This window comes from Neodiprion virginianus, chromosome 3 (genome assembly GCF_021901495.1).
Source record: "Neodiprion virginianus isolate iyNeoVirg1 chromosome 3, iyNeoVirg1.1, whole genome shotgun sequence".
NCBI lineage: Eukaryota > Metazoa > Arthropoda > Insecta > Hymenoptera > Diprionidae > Neodiprion > Neodiprion virginianus.
The window spans coordinates 20,898,006-20,915,683 of NC_060879.1; the positions used below are offsets into that span (position 1 = coordinate 20,898,006).

Consider the following 17,678-nt stretch of genomic DNA (forward strand, 5'->3'; position numbering starts at 1 on the left):
TAGTCCTCCAGACCGTGGAGGGTGGTTTGGACAAGGGGTTGGCCGCCCCCGTTCGTTAGCCAATGAGAAAAGCGGAAATCCCGCCTCGCGACCAATGGGAACGGCGGCCTGCCGGGTGAGCCAAATAAACGGCGAGAAAAAAAAAGGCGAGAAAAAGAGAGAGAGAGAGAGAGAGAGAGAGAGAGAGAGAGAGAGAGAGAGAGAGAGAGAGTGATCCGGCGGCAGGGAGGGGGGAGGGAACAAGAGAGGTAGAAAAAAATGAGAGAGAGGAGAGACGGAGACCGGTGAGAAAAAGAAAGAGGGAGAACGAGAGAAGAGGGAGAGAGAAACTGGTGCCTACGCGCTTCTCTCTAATACCTACATTGCATTACGACGCGACGGCGGCGTTTCGTTGGGTTCGTAGTGTTCAGTTACTAACTTGGTGACTCGGGTCACTCGGCTCAGTGCGCTTCGATGCCCTATAAGCCCTCCGCAAATCTCCGGACAAACGCCTCTCATGCATAATAAACCGTTGGCATGCATTGGCGATAAATCGGTGATTTAAACTTTGTCGGTTTTATCGATAACTCTTGTGAGGAGGAGGATAATTCACTATGAACGCCGATAAAACGGCTACTAACCAAACGTTGACGGATGGATGGGAGCCAATAGTGTGTGCACTTTGTGCTTACGACAGTACATCACCTGCGGTGTAACTAAAAACCAAATACGCAATACCGTGTTGTGGCGGTGGAATATTTTTAATGCGCGTAAACTTTTGTATCGAACAGATCGAACACTTCGAGCGTGGATCGCGGGTTTCGGAGGGAATCCTGCAGTTCTGTAATCGCGTTGTGTTAGTTACAGTGGCCGGCTGAAAGAATTGACAAAAACGTTCGAGAATGATTCGGATTTTTATTTTTGTTAATAGATAAGTGGAGATATGAATATAACGAATGTGCGAGAGTATCAAGAAAATGATGGGGAACATCGTGCAGGAGAAGATCACAACCGAACAGAGACTTGTTAGCGGTAATGTAACCTGTGGTTTTGTTGGTGGTGCGATAAATGCGTTTTCTCAGAATAGCAATTTTTCACATGTCGAATGAATCAGTTGCTCCGTTGTGCACATTGAACAAGATTCGATCACCGATGCGCCGATTGTCAAACTATAATCACAGTTTTCTGCAGAGTTCCCCTAATTCTCCTAATATTTAAACGTTAAGTGCATTGCGGCGCGGTGATAAAGAAAGAAGGAAATAACGCGTCGATTACTACGGAAACTGTGACGAACCAATCAACAAAAGTCAAGTGTGCGTGTCAGTGTATTTAGTAAAATCAATTTTGGTCCTTGGATTCGAACAGAAAATAGGATTCCTCGACAAAGAAGTCGGGCCCTCTCCTCGCCCGAAATTATAAGAACAAACAAAGATTCAACAAATTTGAATTTGCGCGTGAAAAAACACGATGTTGGGGTGAAGGGAGTCCCGTGAAACCCGGCGAATGGTTGTTGGGCTGGGTGAGTGGTGCTCAGTGAAAAAGGGAGCGAAATTCCAGGAGCGAGTAGCCAGGATGTCTGATAGCTCGGATCACTTGTCCTCGCCCAGCAGCGAATGCAACAACCAGATGGGCTCTTTGCACCGCGGTGTCGTCGGATCCTCGGTTGGGAGTTCATCCTACAACGGGTCATCGGCGATGACCGGATTGCCCCTTCATCACCATCCCCATCCTCATCCGCAGACAATGACGCCGACGAATGGCAGTCCCCAGTATCCCCAGGAATTAATGTCCTGCGGTGCTTCCAGTAACGTAAACGGATCCGCTACTGGACTCGCCGTTCCCAGTAACGCGAACAATTTTAGTCCAGAACAGATATCTTGCATGTGCGAAGCCCTCTCGCAGAGCCACGACATCGATAGCCTGACAAGGTTGGTCTCTCTTCATTTTTAGAACGGGGGTTCCGATTTTAAAATTCACTATGAAATTATTAAGGCCACTTCGACGTCCCCTTCGCTTCAGAATTTGGGTGAAAGGCTTGGACTGTCGTCGTTTCAAACCGTAGCTTCGCTTTGTCACGAGCGCGATCCGTCGCTTGAAAATTTTCACCTTTGCGAATTCGGTTGTTCATTCAGTGTTTCATGTGAAAATAACGTTTCGGTACTCAGATTCGCAGGAAAAAAACTGCGCTGCTTTTGAAAACGGTTCCTCACGGTCTTTCGATGATACTTCGAGTCCAGTCCGTACTCTATACGCGTGTAACTGGTTATGGTTTTTCAAAATTCATCACGTCTCTGCAGTGACGTTGCTTATTGCTATTTACAACGTTTAGGGAAGTAATCCGCACTGGATTCATTGTAAGTTAGATTGAATAAGTTCGCAGATTCTTCCTTGATTCTGCACTCCTCGTGTTTATAATAATGATACGTAGGCAAGCATTATAGGAAACACCACGGTTGTGTACACAAATTGTTTTTCTTCAAGAATTTTTTGAGATTTGTTCAAGTTTCTTTGGCTTCATTTCAGAAACGCAACGACCGGTACGTATTTTCCACGTCTTGAATGATAAAATGATCTGTTTGTCAACCATTGTGAAAATACTATGATTCACGGAAAGAATATTCATTGAACAACAATCTGGCTGTGCCAAAATCTTGTAGGAATAAAACGGCGTTTAGATTCTTCAAAAAAGAAACTTTCCAAATTGGTTAATGTTTCAATAAACAAATAATTTAAACATCGATATTTCGTAGATCAATTCCATTGGGCGGAGTTTCAAAATTTTCATCTTGAATACTGGAGCCGATCATTGAAGAAGTATCTCACGTTTCATGCAATGTATCTATCGTGTGTTTTCTTTTATCGTAATTTATCGCGTTGGTTGAAACCAGGCGTTTTCCATCTAAAAGAAATCCTCTTCTTCAAAAGGTTTCTGTGGTCTCTACCACCTGGGGAGCTTCTCCGAGGTGGTGAAAGCGTGCTGATGGCTCGAGCAGCGGTTGCGTTTCACAGAGGCGCATACCACGAGCTCTACTCGATCCTGGAAGGGCATCCCTTCTCGCCACGACGGCATCCTGAGCTCCAGCAGATGTGGTTCAAGGCGCATTACCGCGAGGCCGAGAAGATCCGGGGACGCCCTCTAGGCGCAGTCGACAAGTATCGGCTCAGGAAAAAGTACCCTTTGCCAAAGACGATCTGGGACGGCGAGGAGACCGTCTACTGCTTCAAGGAGCGCTCGAGGAACGCCCTGAAGGCCTGTTACCTCAGAAACCGCTATCCGACGCCCGACGAGAAGAAGAACCTCGCAAAAAAAACCGGACTCACTCTCACTCAGGTCTCCAATTGGTTCAAAAATCGTCGACAGAGGGATCGCACGCCGCAGGCTAGAACGTGAGTTTCACAAATTATGCTCATTACAATTAGGGCTTTTTACCGCCGGATCATCCGTCCGAATTGAAAGAGTCGAGAAAAGTGGAAAAACTGGCTTTAAATAATATCTGGTACTGTTATTGGCGCCAATGACGGTGAATACGAATGGAACGGCACATCCTTTCTGAGTGATGGAATTGGTTTGAAGGAAATTCGAGTAATACAAGCGAATTATAAAATATTCACAGTTTGAGAAAAGGTTTCGGACAATTAGATCCTTCAAAATGATTGAACTCTGGTGTTTCTCATCCAATTCTTATATTTTTCAACTCATTTTCCTCGTTAATCGGATCACCACAAATTGCCGTAAAACATTCAAGAAGTCTAATGTAATACAAGATAGTTATACAGTTGGAATATAATATAAGTCTGTTGTACTATATTTGCACTAATTTATTCTTATCTACTCTGGAGGTGACTGTTTGAAAAACTTTGTCAGTTTATCTGTGCCGATCATTGTGGTGAACAAAACAAGTCCAGGCCTATTCCGTAAGATATTTTTTAGTGAAAAAGTGCAAGAATTTCTGAGAAGAGCGAATTCTAAACAAAGACCTTTTTCTCCATCGCCGTACTTTACATACTCTAAGCGCTAGTCGAAACCCATTCGAAAATCCAAATTTTCAATTCGCGATGTCTCAGCAACCAAGGCCTATGAGATTGAAAATCAAAAAAACACGTTAAATCGGGGGTCCTTACCTTTCACCACGTGCAAGGACAACGCAGTTCGCGACATCAAACCGCCCTACTCGCCTTGTCAGATTTGCTTCAGTTCAGTTATTGCACAGTGGGGATATTATTATTTTATTCATTTTCACTATAATTAGCGCAAGTAACATTGCTAATGATTTTTTAACTGTATTTTCTCTGTTTCTAACTTTTGATTCAGGTCACCGTAGGTCCCATTCATCCTCATATTCATCCCATGCCAACTTATTGTCCGTAAAAAATCAAAATTTCGATATATCGTTTCACTTTTTGACTATCGTCTGACCCAGTTATGACCAAATTCGCAAATGGTAGAAAAAGTGCTTTTATCTGTGCAAGCACCATTTTTTAAACAGCAAAGTGTATCAGACATGAAAAACTTCTATAGAAAACTTGCTCAAAGTAAGGTTTCAATAACAAATTGACTACAATTGAATAGATCAAAGGTGAAATTAATAAATACACAAAGTTTCACAAAAGTGACCAAAAATGGTGCATTTATCTTACACGCTGACTGTTTACGTCCCTTGAAATGTTACGGTATCAATAGCAGTCACGTGTGAATCGGCTTAGGACTGGAGTAATTAAGAACCAATTAAAACGCATGTATCAAGTCGAGATAATTATTAGTCGCCTTCTCAACAGACTTTTTGGTCCTCTTTGCACTTCTGTCTTTAATTTGCCATTCCAAAGGACACGCGGTGACAAATAGCGTGTAATACATTGTAACATATACACTTGACCCTCATTCTTGAACGACAATTTTGGTCAAGTACTTGCCAGACCTTCGTTCTTGGTTTGCCAACGTTGTACATATATTGGGTGTGTCAGCTTTTACCCAGTACAATGAATGATAATCGATATTGTGACCAGTTTTGTTGTCTGGTAACGACAATCCCTGTTATTCTCAAAACTCTGAGGCTTTTCTCTTCATTTTCTTCTTTGTAGTCGGTAGTTATTGCACTGCTCCTGGTATGGAATACCATGCGTAAAGCGTACGTGCGGGACACGTGTATCCACGGGGGGTCCGACTTTTCAGCGCGTGCAACAAGTGTTTCTACATGTGTCACGAGTACGGGATATCCCTCGCAGGACCTTTTCAGGACCTCGACGGACACCCTACTAAATCATTTTCTACGAGGCTGACTCCCTTTCGGTGTATTTGTACGTCCGTATTAGAAATGCCCGCCGCGAACTTTGAGACCATTTCGGATCTATCCTCGGACGCATATGCAGCGTTGCGTTTTCGCAAGTCCTCGAGATGCGATTCTGTAAAAAACATTTAATTTCAGTATGTAAAACCAAATCAAGTTTTGAGAGATAAAGGCGTTTCATAAGCGTGTAGAAATTCTTCTTCAATGATATTTTCATACTTTGGCTTGTCTCAAAAAGAGGTTTTACTTACGGTGGATTTGATAGAAGAATTACATATTCGTGTTTTTGACGGATTCGTATCTGGAGTAAATTCATGGTGCACAATTGATTCCTGGGGATCGAATGTGTCGTATTCGAATAAGCAAGTTTCGGTATGGTGACATTGAAAAAAAAAAGCTTGCAAAATACTTGACGCACAAATTGAAACGCTGGCAAAAAATCATCATGGCCGCCGTTTTTCTACTGGATATAAAATTTTGACGGTATACGATTCCTTTTCCACCCTCATTATAAGTTACCAAGTGTTATTTTACGATGATAAAAATGACGACAAGAATCGTTTCGCGGTAATATTCCTCCTTCGATAATACCTAAAAATTCTTCATGTATTTCGATCTTCCTGTGCTGATGTTCATCATGAAATCGGTCGAGTAGACAGGGTATGTACCTATCGCCACAACGGCTGTAGTATATTCCCGTCGCAAATGCAAACAAGTATTAGAGTCTTAAAAAAATTGACTATGGTATAAAGAAAAAAATCCCCCCCCCCCCCCCCCAAATACACGTAATTAAATTTCATTAAGGTTGCCAATGAGGAATTCGACATTACGTGTCGAGTGTGTGCTGCAGGGTCACGGCTAAGAAATGCGCAACACCTTCCCCTATCAGGAATACTTCTGGTTAATCAGACTAATCGTAATCTATATCCGCTCCTTCCCCCGTCGCTCCTCGCCGTTAATTATTATTCACCCACACCGGATTTCGGCACGTACAAACAGAGTGCTCACATTCAACCTGCATGGTGGCTACAAACATCATCAAACGCGTTGTTCAGGGCCGAGTTCGGGCTACATGCACATCGCATCTCTCTCTCTCTCTCTCTCTCTCTCTCTCTCTCTCTTTCTCTCTCTCTCGCTATGTATCTGTGTACGGCACCGTTGCCTGGCATTGTTATGGCTACGAGAGTCCGCGGTCATGGCTACACGGGGAGCAGCAGGGAATGATTCGAAATCCCCGCAACGACCTGCGAGCCTAGTCAGAGATCCCGAGCCATGAAAAAATTGGATCCCGGTTGAGCGGTCAGTATTGAATTTTCCAGAGGGCTATTTATGCGGAAATCAAATGTATCGTTGAAATTGATTAACGTTCGTTACGAGCTATTTCTACTGATTACTATCTTGTCATGTGATTGTCATTGATTTCCAGTATACCAAGTGGTTTTGAATTGAGCTCCGATTATTTCTGAGCGCTCCAAACGATCTTCAGTGATCTTTGGATTAGATGGAGTCACAGGAAATCACACCAAATCACTGAAAATCGATGAGAACGCTGGGAGGGCATTGGACATCTATCGACTGGACATCAACGACAGTAGGCGAAAAGTTGGAGGTCAATGGGTTATTATGAAATTGAACCCATTTGAGATTTGACGCAACACTTGCGATCTTCATGATTATCGATGCGCGTAGCGTGATTTTTTCAACGTTTACAGCATGTGATTTCCAATGGTTCCAGTTGTCGTGACTGATTCTTGCAATCTTCTGCATCCAAGTTTCTTGGATTTACAATTTCATTTGTGGTTATTAAATTTATGACATTCTTGAGCGAATGAAATTTTCACTTCCATCTCACTTGTCGAACTTCATCCCGCGCCGAATCCAGCCTCACGAGAAATTTTTGGATTACACGCAGGGCTCGTGGAGGCATATATGTATATATTACGTATTTATATATATACTTAACGGACATGGGTAACACAGTGATCATACCTACGTACACATGGGAATCTTCAGTGGCCGCAGCGTTACGCCCCATTACCGTTTTATGGTACGGCCTGGATTCAGTTACATCGGCTCTAGTTTCGCGCCATTTATATACCATGGCTTCTCTTTCACCGCTATACCTATGTCTGCAAATTTCACTAATTGCATTTCGAGCCGCCGCTCTCTCGGCGAAAGCGTCTTCTCTACGGCATCCGAAAAAAATTTTGACTTGCTTAATCAAACCAAGAATTTTTCGAATCTTAATTACTGCCGTGTTTCGCTCAACAATGAAGCAGCTCATTCGGTTTTAGGATCTGCAACGTGAATAATTTAATTTTTGCGAAACACTGGTAAGACAGATTCAATTTCTACTTTCACTTTCGGGTCATTTTATTCATCGTCTTTTGAAGAACGAAATTCGACGAGGAATTGCTCGATAATATTGTGTTTTCTATATTACATAATGAAAACCGTTCCGTAATCAACTCTTTTACCTTTCACATATAAATCCATTTTCAAGAGAATTTTTTTTTTTAGATTCTCGAGCTTAAACAGTTTTTGAAAGAGGTACTCTGCCAAAATCTGCAACAGACAAGCGATCCCTGAAATAATTGAAACAAACATGACGCATTTCGTTGAATGTCAACCACTTCGGATGTCTATGAAAGAGGATTTTCCCGTGCGAATGTTACACAAATACGAGCCGTCGACAAAAAAAGACGTGGTTTTTGATCCCGTGTCGACTTTTGGCCTATTTTTCTTTCTGTTTGTTTTTTCTTTTTTTTCTTTTTCGTCTTTCCGGAGGATTTCAGACAAGGTCAAACGGGATTTCTGGTGCAGGAAAGTTTGCGGTGTGCGGGGGCGAGAGAGAGAGAGGACGATTTTGAAACGGGCACTGGACCCACCTCATGTCACGCATTATTCACGCGCTCGCTCGCAATCTTGTTTTAAACACCAGAGAAAGAGAGGATCTTGGGAGGGCGAAAGGAGCTCCTGAAGTTAGGCGCTAAGAACAATGCGATAAATGACCAACGGTCGACGGTCGACGGACGACGGGACCAACTTCATACGATCGCAGATTCCGAGAAGGCTTCTTGGACGTGACTTCAACATGTGGGACAAACATTAAAAACTACGGACCTACTGTTCAACGGCTATCCGGCTCTCCGTTGCATGCTGGGCGGCTGGAGGCGAAAAGAGAGCAGAGGAGAGGAGAGGAGAGGAGAGGAAATACTCGCACGCTGCGCCAGTCAAGCACCCCTCTGTACTTGCTCGTGGTTGATTATTAGATTTTAAACGAAAACAAAACTGGGACACTTGCTATTCGGACACGTGGCTTGCACGCTCCTTCACTGTCCTCTGTCATTGCATGCCCCTCGAATATCTTTGAACTTTGACACACAGCTAGGAAATTAAGACAGTGTAATTTGTGTTCAATAATTCAAGCAAGCCCTGAAATTACACGTTTGCACGTACAATAGGGTGTTTGAGAAAAAAGTAATTTACGATCTTCCACGTGACGTGGAAGGCTCATCTTTTGACGTAAACAAACTTTTTATGGGGTGCCATGGTGGAAAATCGCAAAGTATTGTCTTTTGAAAAACCCTTATATACAATGAAGAAAAGATGCAGAGCAGCTCGTTTCTGGTCGTTAAAACATCTTCAACCTGTAGCTAAATTCGTTGATTCGACAAATTGGCTGAACTTTTGTTAATGAAACCGGTTTATTCGGGTAACATTTTTTTGACTGCCAAAAGAAGTCATGCTAATAAAGCTCCATACTTTGAGAAATTAATTTCAGCCCATTGTTAACCCGAAATTCATCGTGATTATATTTGTGTAGAAGAGAACACAATCGTTTGTTTTAAAGAGGTTTTGTATCTTCACCAAAAGGCAAAATCAATATTGTTTTCGTACACCTTGGTTGCTGTATCGGTGGTTCACCAAAAAATGCCTAAAGATGATGACAAAATTTTCCCTCCCCTCCCTCCTAAAAAAAAGAAGAACTGTGATTGACTTCTTTTAATAAGAACATGCTGATGTTGAATTGTTTTATTAATTTTAAGAACTTGGTTTGCTAGTAAATCGATTTTGAAACTTATGATGTAGCAGGTGGCGAAGCTCTTTCCCCGGAATAATACACACAGTATTCTGAAAGTTTCATAACTTCAACACAAGTTCCCTAATTTGGGTTTCAAATTTTTGTAACCGTTTAATTATATTCACTGTACTCAGTGTGAATTTATTTATCGGATTTTATCAGTATTATTTAGTTACCAATTCTTTTTCCACTGTATAGCCCATTAATTAAGTTGACTGATTCCTTCATTCGAGACATCTTCTAACGTGTTTAGGTTGAATATATTTTTGAACCGACTGAGAGTAAGGCAAACGCATTTCGAGGGTGATGAACCTCTTTGAGATTCGAAATTATTTGGTGATTTGATTTCAATGCGTTCAGGGTCAGTAGTAATTCATGGAAAACAAAACTTCTACATTAGGAACAGAAAATATTTTTAAAAAAAATAGTGTTTTTTACGAGGAATATTATACGAGGATCGGATCAAGATTTACCAAAATTTTATCATTTCACGTTATGCAGACTTTCTCCCTAAAAAGTTATAGCCCGAGACTAAACTATAATCTATAAAATAAACTGGATAATGTTTCATAGAGATCTTAAAACTTCATCAATATTACTAATTATTTGTCGTAAGAGTAAAAAAATTCAGTTTCGTATCTAAATCCTACAATAATTAGAAAGATACTAAATCTGTAGTTTCTTTATCGGTCAGGGTGGGTTTATATTAATCATCTCGAAATAATGCTTCGAATTTTGATATTTCGAGGAATATTAATAACCTTCATCTCAATATCAACGGAAATTAATGAATAAGTCTTGGGAATGTGCGAAACCTTCCTTCCGCAGGACCAAAAAAATCTCGTTAAAAAATTCACCACTACTTCATGCGTAAGAAATATACACAGAATCTTTGATTACAGTGACATGTTGCCGCTGAACTGCCAGAGCGCTCCGTCAAACGGAGTTCAATCGGTGAACGGATCGGTATCTTCGAGTGGCGGAGGAAATCACCAGGCACTTCAGCCCCTGGACTCGGGAAGTCCGAGTCTTGCGATGTCGCCGCTCTCTACAATGGGCATGTCACCGGCGGCCCTGAACCCGTGTAGTCCGATGGGCATGAGTCCTATGGGGCCTCATCATCACGGGTACGCGGCCCCAGTCACGCCTTCCTCGGTCCACAACGGCGGCCTGAGTCCCATAAACGACGTCAAGTCTCTTTGCTACGGCCGCAGTCTTTACGACACGAGTAAGTTGGATTTGTTCATTCTCCGACAACGAGTATGGATTGCACATTAGCAGGAATTTAATGATACGAGAGAATACCTACACTTTTCCAGTTGTAATTTATACGTGCCACTGATTTTTTCTGTAGTTAGTAGATTTTCCAGCACTGTGAATTTAGGTGGGTACTTTAATTATTGTGCCAAGGATAAATGGTCCGGTCTGCCTAAATCATGAGTCAAGAAATGAGAATAAATTTTTTTTTAAACTTATAGCAATGTCTTTTTCACCAATGATATTGAACACGAGTTTAACAACAGTCAACTCGACTACGAAGTAGAAATGAACCGGAGTAAATATCAAAGACACAAACTGAGATATTAACAATTTGAGGAAAGTTTTTACTATCAGTGCGTTCGAAATGATTGTTTTTTATCAGATTCTATTTCTTTTGGGTTCATTTTCTTCGCTTACCAGATATCCGAAAATAGATTGATCACATTTAAGAAATTTATATTGTATTGTAGTATAGTTATGCAATGCACAAATGGAGCTGCACCAAGGGAAAATTCTTGGCGTGGTTGCTGTGCAGTTTGGAACTATTTTCGTATTTTATTACAACTGAAAAATAGGTATAGTACAAAATGAAAATGAGTTTTGTAACTGTGATGGTTTAAAGTCGGCGCATCAATAAATTGATGTTAAAGATTTATTAAGTTCAACAAATCTAATAAAGTAAACAATCAGATTTAATGTGGCTATAAGCAAAAAATGTAGTATTTATAACCGAGTGACACTAAATAGTTAATAGTATCGTATTTTCTTATAACTCGAACAACTTTAAACCATTATTGTAACGATGATCATTGTACTAGATTTATTTTTAATACCTGAAATTAACAAATTGAGCTTTTCTCAGTCCGTCAATGAACACCTGTTACACGTAGTTGGAATGCTGTCATAAATGATATTGCGGAAAATTTTTGATTTTTTTTTGGCCAGTGACTGTAGCAGAATGAAATTTCTCCGATTTTAGTGTGACTTTTCTGGTTTCAGGCAAGGATTTGGAGCAGAGCTCGGTGTACTATTCGAGCCACTCGAGCATGCATCATCAGTACTACCACCAGCAGTCCCACCACCACCAGATGATGGCCGGACCCCATCACCATCAGCAGTCGATGCCGACCGGTTACGAGATCATGTTACCACCGCCCCAGCACTCCATGTGACCCATGGAGGAGCAGGACCATGATCAGGAAAACGGGGAAGATGATCAAACGACGGACGAAGACGTTCTCGCAAGAATCCAAGCCTTTGCTTGACTTGCGGGTGTTGCATTTACCATTGAATCCAAAGACTAATCGGAGGTGTGAAAATTGTCATTGCGCGTCACGGACGAGAACGGAGGATAAAACCGGCACGTTTGGCTTTCGCGTGAGTGACAAGCATGGCCGCTGGTTCTTATAAATACACACACGCGCACATTTCCTACATTCGGTTCTCTGGAGGTGACGCGGTGCGTGTTACCTGATCACGTAAAGAAAGGAGTCCGAAGGACCAATGAGGACCAAAGAACGCGCGTTGCCCAACTGGAGAGAATGGGAGGGCCTCGGGAAACAGGTTTCGAGAATCCATTACATCCGTCCGTGTTGCAGCTCCTCTTAAGCCAGCGTATGCGAATGGCAGCTGCCTTTCCATGCAGTGTGTCGTGTTGCGGACCTTTTGCAAATGGTGCAAGGGAAATAAAAGTATAAATCGAGAACGGGAAATGAGGGAAGAACGTGGGCGGAATAATGTATATAACATTTTTGGTTGCCGCGTTAACGGGTCTAGGAAAAATCGCAAGGGGTTACTTGAAAATCTTCTTATAGGTAAGGAGATTATGATACAATACGGCAAAGAAATAGGAAATTAAGTTTTATAGCCATGCGTACTACAGTACTATATATATATATATTATATATACATATATAAAAATTAAATAAACAAAGTATAAAGAAAAAATGCTACACATATATTTATACGTGTATATCCCAGTGTGAAACAAAAATTCAGCGCAAGCCTTTCTCTGGTTTAATTTAATTCAGAAAAAGATTAGTTAGATGTTGAAATAAAGGGGAAACGGGACGATGAATTAAAAAATCTACGCTAAGTGATAATTGATATAGTGTTTTTAACGAGTACTTAATTATCAGCATGGAACGATAGCGTTCAGTGCGGGTAAAAGGAAAGGGAACCTCTACGGGTTTTTTCTCTGTTTCTTTTTTTTTTTTTTTTTTATGTTTTCGCTGTAAGTGTACATAAGAAGAAAATATTATGATCTTACGGTTGTGTATGTATTGTATATAATATATGAAAACAAGCATGTAACAGAAATAAGGAGAAAGAAAAAACAAAAAAAAAAAAACTGAAATGGTTTTAGTTAATAAATATCAGCTACTTGCACCATTTATTCTTCAAAGTTTTTCCCTTTCACATTTCAGATGCATAAACGTAGAGACATCGAGCTTGATGATTTTTCTCTTCAACGGATTACAGAAATTATGATTTTAAAAAAACTGTACGATACTGATCGAAAACATGCATTTGGATTATAGAAATTGGCATAAGGATGAAAACAAAATATTTATACACTCGTGTCAGTTTGCGCGATTTGCACGTTGATACGTACTAAATTTGCAGAGTGATAGTAGCAGTAAAAATGGATAGTGATTTCCTGAAACGATTCTTTAAATTGTTTCGAGCAGTTATTATTTTCAAAGCAGCAATCACCGGACGGCCCATATGTCATATTATGTCTCATTCCATCATGATGGTATTTTTGCAAAAATATATTGATTCACAATTTCAGATGTCATTATTTTATAATCACGCTTCAGTATTTTCAGAATATGAACATGTTAGGTAGCATTCGTTTATTGCTCGTAAACGTATGCGGCAAACTCACCGAAAAATTCCTGCAGAACAATCAAACCTTTAGAATAATTTTTTTATGATCAGAAACACGAGTAAAAATTTTTTGTTTACTCGTAGCTCGTTGGATCTGAAAGATTCTTGTGAACGATTCGCTGTTGCAAATTACACGCCGTTCTTACGAATAGATCTACTTTATCATATTTACGCGGAATTGACCTTGTGTCTTGATACAATCGATGTTCCGATGTTTTTAGAAGAACATCGATAGTAGAATGGTAGTAGAATTAAAACAATCGACGGTACGGTGTCGCTATTTTTTAGTAACATCGTGCATCCCTAATGCCATGCAGAGTATATTGTTGACATAAGGCGTTACTGAAGTATAAGGAGACTGAACTCCATGTAAACAAATACCTGCCCGAAATAAAATGGCACTGGTGTCTTGCATGCATCGCAGACAGTGAATGGAGTATTACTTTCTATGGCTCACATTTCAAGATCGCTGATTGATTAGTGAATCTTGGGCATCCCTGCAACCAATCAAGCTTAGGTGCAAAAGGAACGGTCGTGACGCTTGTAGTGAAATTTTAGTGGGTAGATTTTGTACCCAAAACGGTAGGTAATCGAAAGTCTTTTCGCAGGAAGATAACACGAGGATTTTTTTTATGGATGGCAATCCTGTGGGGTTATAATTGAAGATGCAGCTCACTTTGTCACAAATCATAACCATTCTTGTCAAATATATAAAAATATTTCGGGTTTTTGATAAAAATTTTTATGATTTGGGATGATGCTAGAATCAATTTCCTGATGCGATATACGGACATAATTCTTCCATAGGAATCGATTGCGCACAGTCTCAACTCGCTACGAACAACGGATTAGAAGGAATGGTCGGACAACATGAAATTTTCACCGTATTCTTAGCAAAATGGCAAAGGCAGATAACGACTTCACAGCTACAAGGTTTGTTTCAGTTCAGTTTCGGTATATTTATTACGCCTTAATCCTGGTATAAGTGTTCGGGCGTCAGTGTACAGTACGTGAACAAGTGACCTAATATTATTAAAGTAAAAAAAATGCAGAAAAATGATCGAATATTACATAACAAAGCTGACTGTTATCATAGGGTCAAGGGATACACTACGCATAACCAAAAGTAGTATATGAAATAGTGAGTAATGTAGTCTATAAGTACATGTTAGGTTCCGCTCTGCCCACGGGTGTAATAACGCTGAGTTATTCTATGTAACCTGAATTACAACAGACAAATGAACAAATTTCTGTGTCTTATCCTACGCTATTTTAATATCTTTTCTACGTTGCTCAGGGTCCGATTCATTGAAAAGGGAGTGATTGATGGATTGCTTGCGATGTCGACGCTGTGTGTCCGAAGGATTGCCTGCTTGCTTGAAAGGGTGTTCGCGCGTTTGGCGATCAGTATAGCTCAAAATTTAGAGCGGTTTGATAAGTTTCAGTGTTTAGCACCAGAGGACAGGCGGGTGCCGCCCTGATAACCGGAAGCGTGCGAATTTCGGCAGATAAGTTTCGGCCGTTAGTAAGTGCGGACGAGCGTAGTTTGGCGCATGTTTCGTAAACCGCCTTATCCTCAAATGGTTACTCTGTATTGGGTCCACTCTCTATTATGGGCTTGCCTCTCAGAGTCATTAGCCAATTGTTCGGCTAGCTCATCAAGCTAGTCAGGGGGCATCAGCTGGACGAGTCAAATGATGTGCTCGCGGGCAGGTGATCTTAGAATCGCTATTGCGACGTTGAGTCCACATCCTGCAATGTGAAAGAGGCTGCGGCCGCGTTGCAGGCTTAGGTGGGGTGTGCTTTCCACAATTCTATAGATTGGTCCAAGTCCTATTTTGCTTACTATTAAGACCGTCCCTCCTACGACAATTAGACTAAAATAAGAGAGCTCTCTTAGGTAGCGATATTTAAGCTAGAAATTAAGGTCGACCTCTGGAGATGATCATCTTTATGTACTTGGGCCTGATGTTACGTCAGTCTAACTTCCTTGCACTATTCGGCTTGCTCGGGCTTTTCCCTCCACCCCGGGAGCAAATTGTAATGCAATTTTTACGCCCGAGCAAGTTGTGATTCACTAAATTACCCGCGAAACGACTGTGTTATTATTTAAAAACCCCGACTATCCAATTCACCACGAATTCTACCTGTGTGATACAATTCACGCTAACTAAGGGCATGTGATTGCTTTTGTATATGCTGCTTTAACTCGGAAGTAACCGAGTTGGAGAAATTTTAGCGAAAAATTACTCCTGGTATCAGGACCGCATCTCAGCCGAGGAGCTCGAGTAAAAACAGGGACTGATTGATTGACTGCTAGTGATGTCGAAGTGGTGTGTCTAAATGCATGCTTGCTTGCTTGATAGGGCATGCGAACGCTTACTTGATTCTTACTTACATTTAAAACTCAGCGGATTAGAAAAATTATCGGGTAAAATTTCCTTTGGTATAAGGAGAACATCTGAGCTGAGGAGGTGGCTTAAAAACACTATTGCTTGTGATGTTGATGTTGTATGTCTGAATGCATGTCTGCTCGTTGAGAAGGCTCGTGATCGTTTGCTGAGTGAGGTAAGGATCAAAAGTAACGGGCAAAGAGAATAAGGTTGGTACTAATTTTTCAAAGAGGAGGGGAAGATAAATCACACACTCATATCTTTCAAGTTTTAGATTTAGTTTATTTACTAAGTCTTGATCGTAGTACAGGTGTTCTGGTGTCATTGTATACTACTTTATCAAGTTGACAAATAGTATTGTGGAGGAACTACTATTACTGTTCGATGTAACCTGTATTGAAATAAATATATTCAGTTTATCGTTACGGATAGGTACCTATTCGACACTTGACGTAAGCTACTCTGTGCACACGCTTAGAAACAGATCCAGGTCGACCACGCAAGTATGGAATTTATCGTGAGAACCTCTGGCGTAGAGATAAAATATGGTACCCGAGAAGTACTATCGAGAAATTGATGTTAAAATACTTTATACGTTGTAATCCTAGAATTGGAGCGATCGTACGTCAAAATTCAACGTCTATCGTACGAGCTGTCCTGACATTCGTATGAAATATAGAACAATAAAATTATCGAAAATAATTCATCTGCAGCTTAATTTAATGATGTTCGCTGAACTATCGTCCTTTGTGGAACTCGAACGAGCAGCAAGAACGGTGAAACACTTAAACCGCACGGTCCACCATGCCTTAATTCTAAAGATAAATCTGATCTACCGCGATTCTAACAACCAGCTCACTTACCGCCTGATGGCTAGAAAAGTATATTTTTTTGATTGCTTATCTCACTGACTGAGGATATACGAAGACTGATAACCCTGGGTTATTTTTCGTAACAGTTTACCGGGTCTGGCCGGGTTTGGGGGTATTATCGGTTTCCGGTGCAAAACGTTGGTAACATACCGTCGTCACAGTCGTTGACCGAAGAATTGGGAACAGTTCTGCAGAGTTGGGAACTGATTGCAGAACGTTAGAGAATTGCCGATTTCGAGATGATGCTGGCTGCATTCACCTTCCGAGTGACACAGTCTTCGAACGGTAAGCCCAAGCCGGTACTTAGCCTGTGTGTAGTTACCGACTTGTCGGCGATAAAAGAAATTAATAATGAGAATGAATTTCTTCCAAAATTGGTAGGAAAACAGTGATTTAATTAAAGTATAGGTACCCGAGAGAAGAATGTATACATAGATCATGAATAATAACAGATCAGATGTAATAATGATGCAGAGACCAAAAAGTATATATTGTACATGCGATCCATGTACGATATTAATATATATGATCCATTTACGATTAATGCGTGATGCATACTATAAGTTTTATAATTTTCCAGAAGACAAATGAAATTATCTACAATAATACGTCTATAATATGAAAATATAAGAATTATTCATTTCGAAATGGGATTCTGTTCGACACGCGCTCGATGTATTTCATAACATTAATATTCATAATTATTCCAACAACTTTTCATTTGCTCTCTCGATACTGAATTTTCGTAGGCATAGAATCGAAACGCTGTTTTAGCTTAGTTTATTCGCAAGTGTTGTATCTACGTTGGGTAGGAAAGCAGAATTGTTTTTCGAAAGGTGTTCGTATGGAAAAAAAATCAGAGTAGCTGTAATACATCACGGACGCGCTAATTTTGATCGAGATGAAACGGATG

At 40.7% G+C, this 17,678-nt stretch overlaps 1 protein-coding gene across 1 annotated transcript; it reads left to right on the plus strand.

Annotated features, from left to right (window-relative positions):
• Window positions 1-400: 400 nt before the first annotated feature.
• On the plus strand, window positions 401-12,472 carry LOC124299717 (homeobox protein six1-like). Its single transcript, XM_046753018.1, has 4 exons — window positions 401-1,907; window positions 2,905-3,366; window positions 10,251-10,576; window positions 11,608-12,472. The coding sequence occupies exons 1-4, from the start codon at window positions 1,483-1,485 to the stop codon at window positions 11,778-11,780; spliced, it is 1,386 nt and encodes a 461-aa protein (XP_046608974.1). The 5' UTR covers window positions 401-1,482; the 3' UTR covers window positions 11,781-12,472.
• The last annotated feature ends 5,206 nt before the right edge of the window (window positions 12,473-17,678 follow it).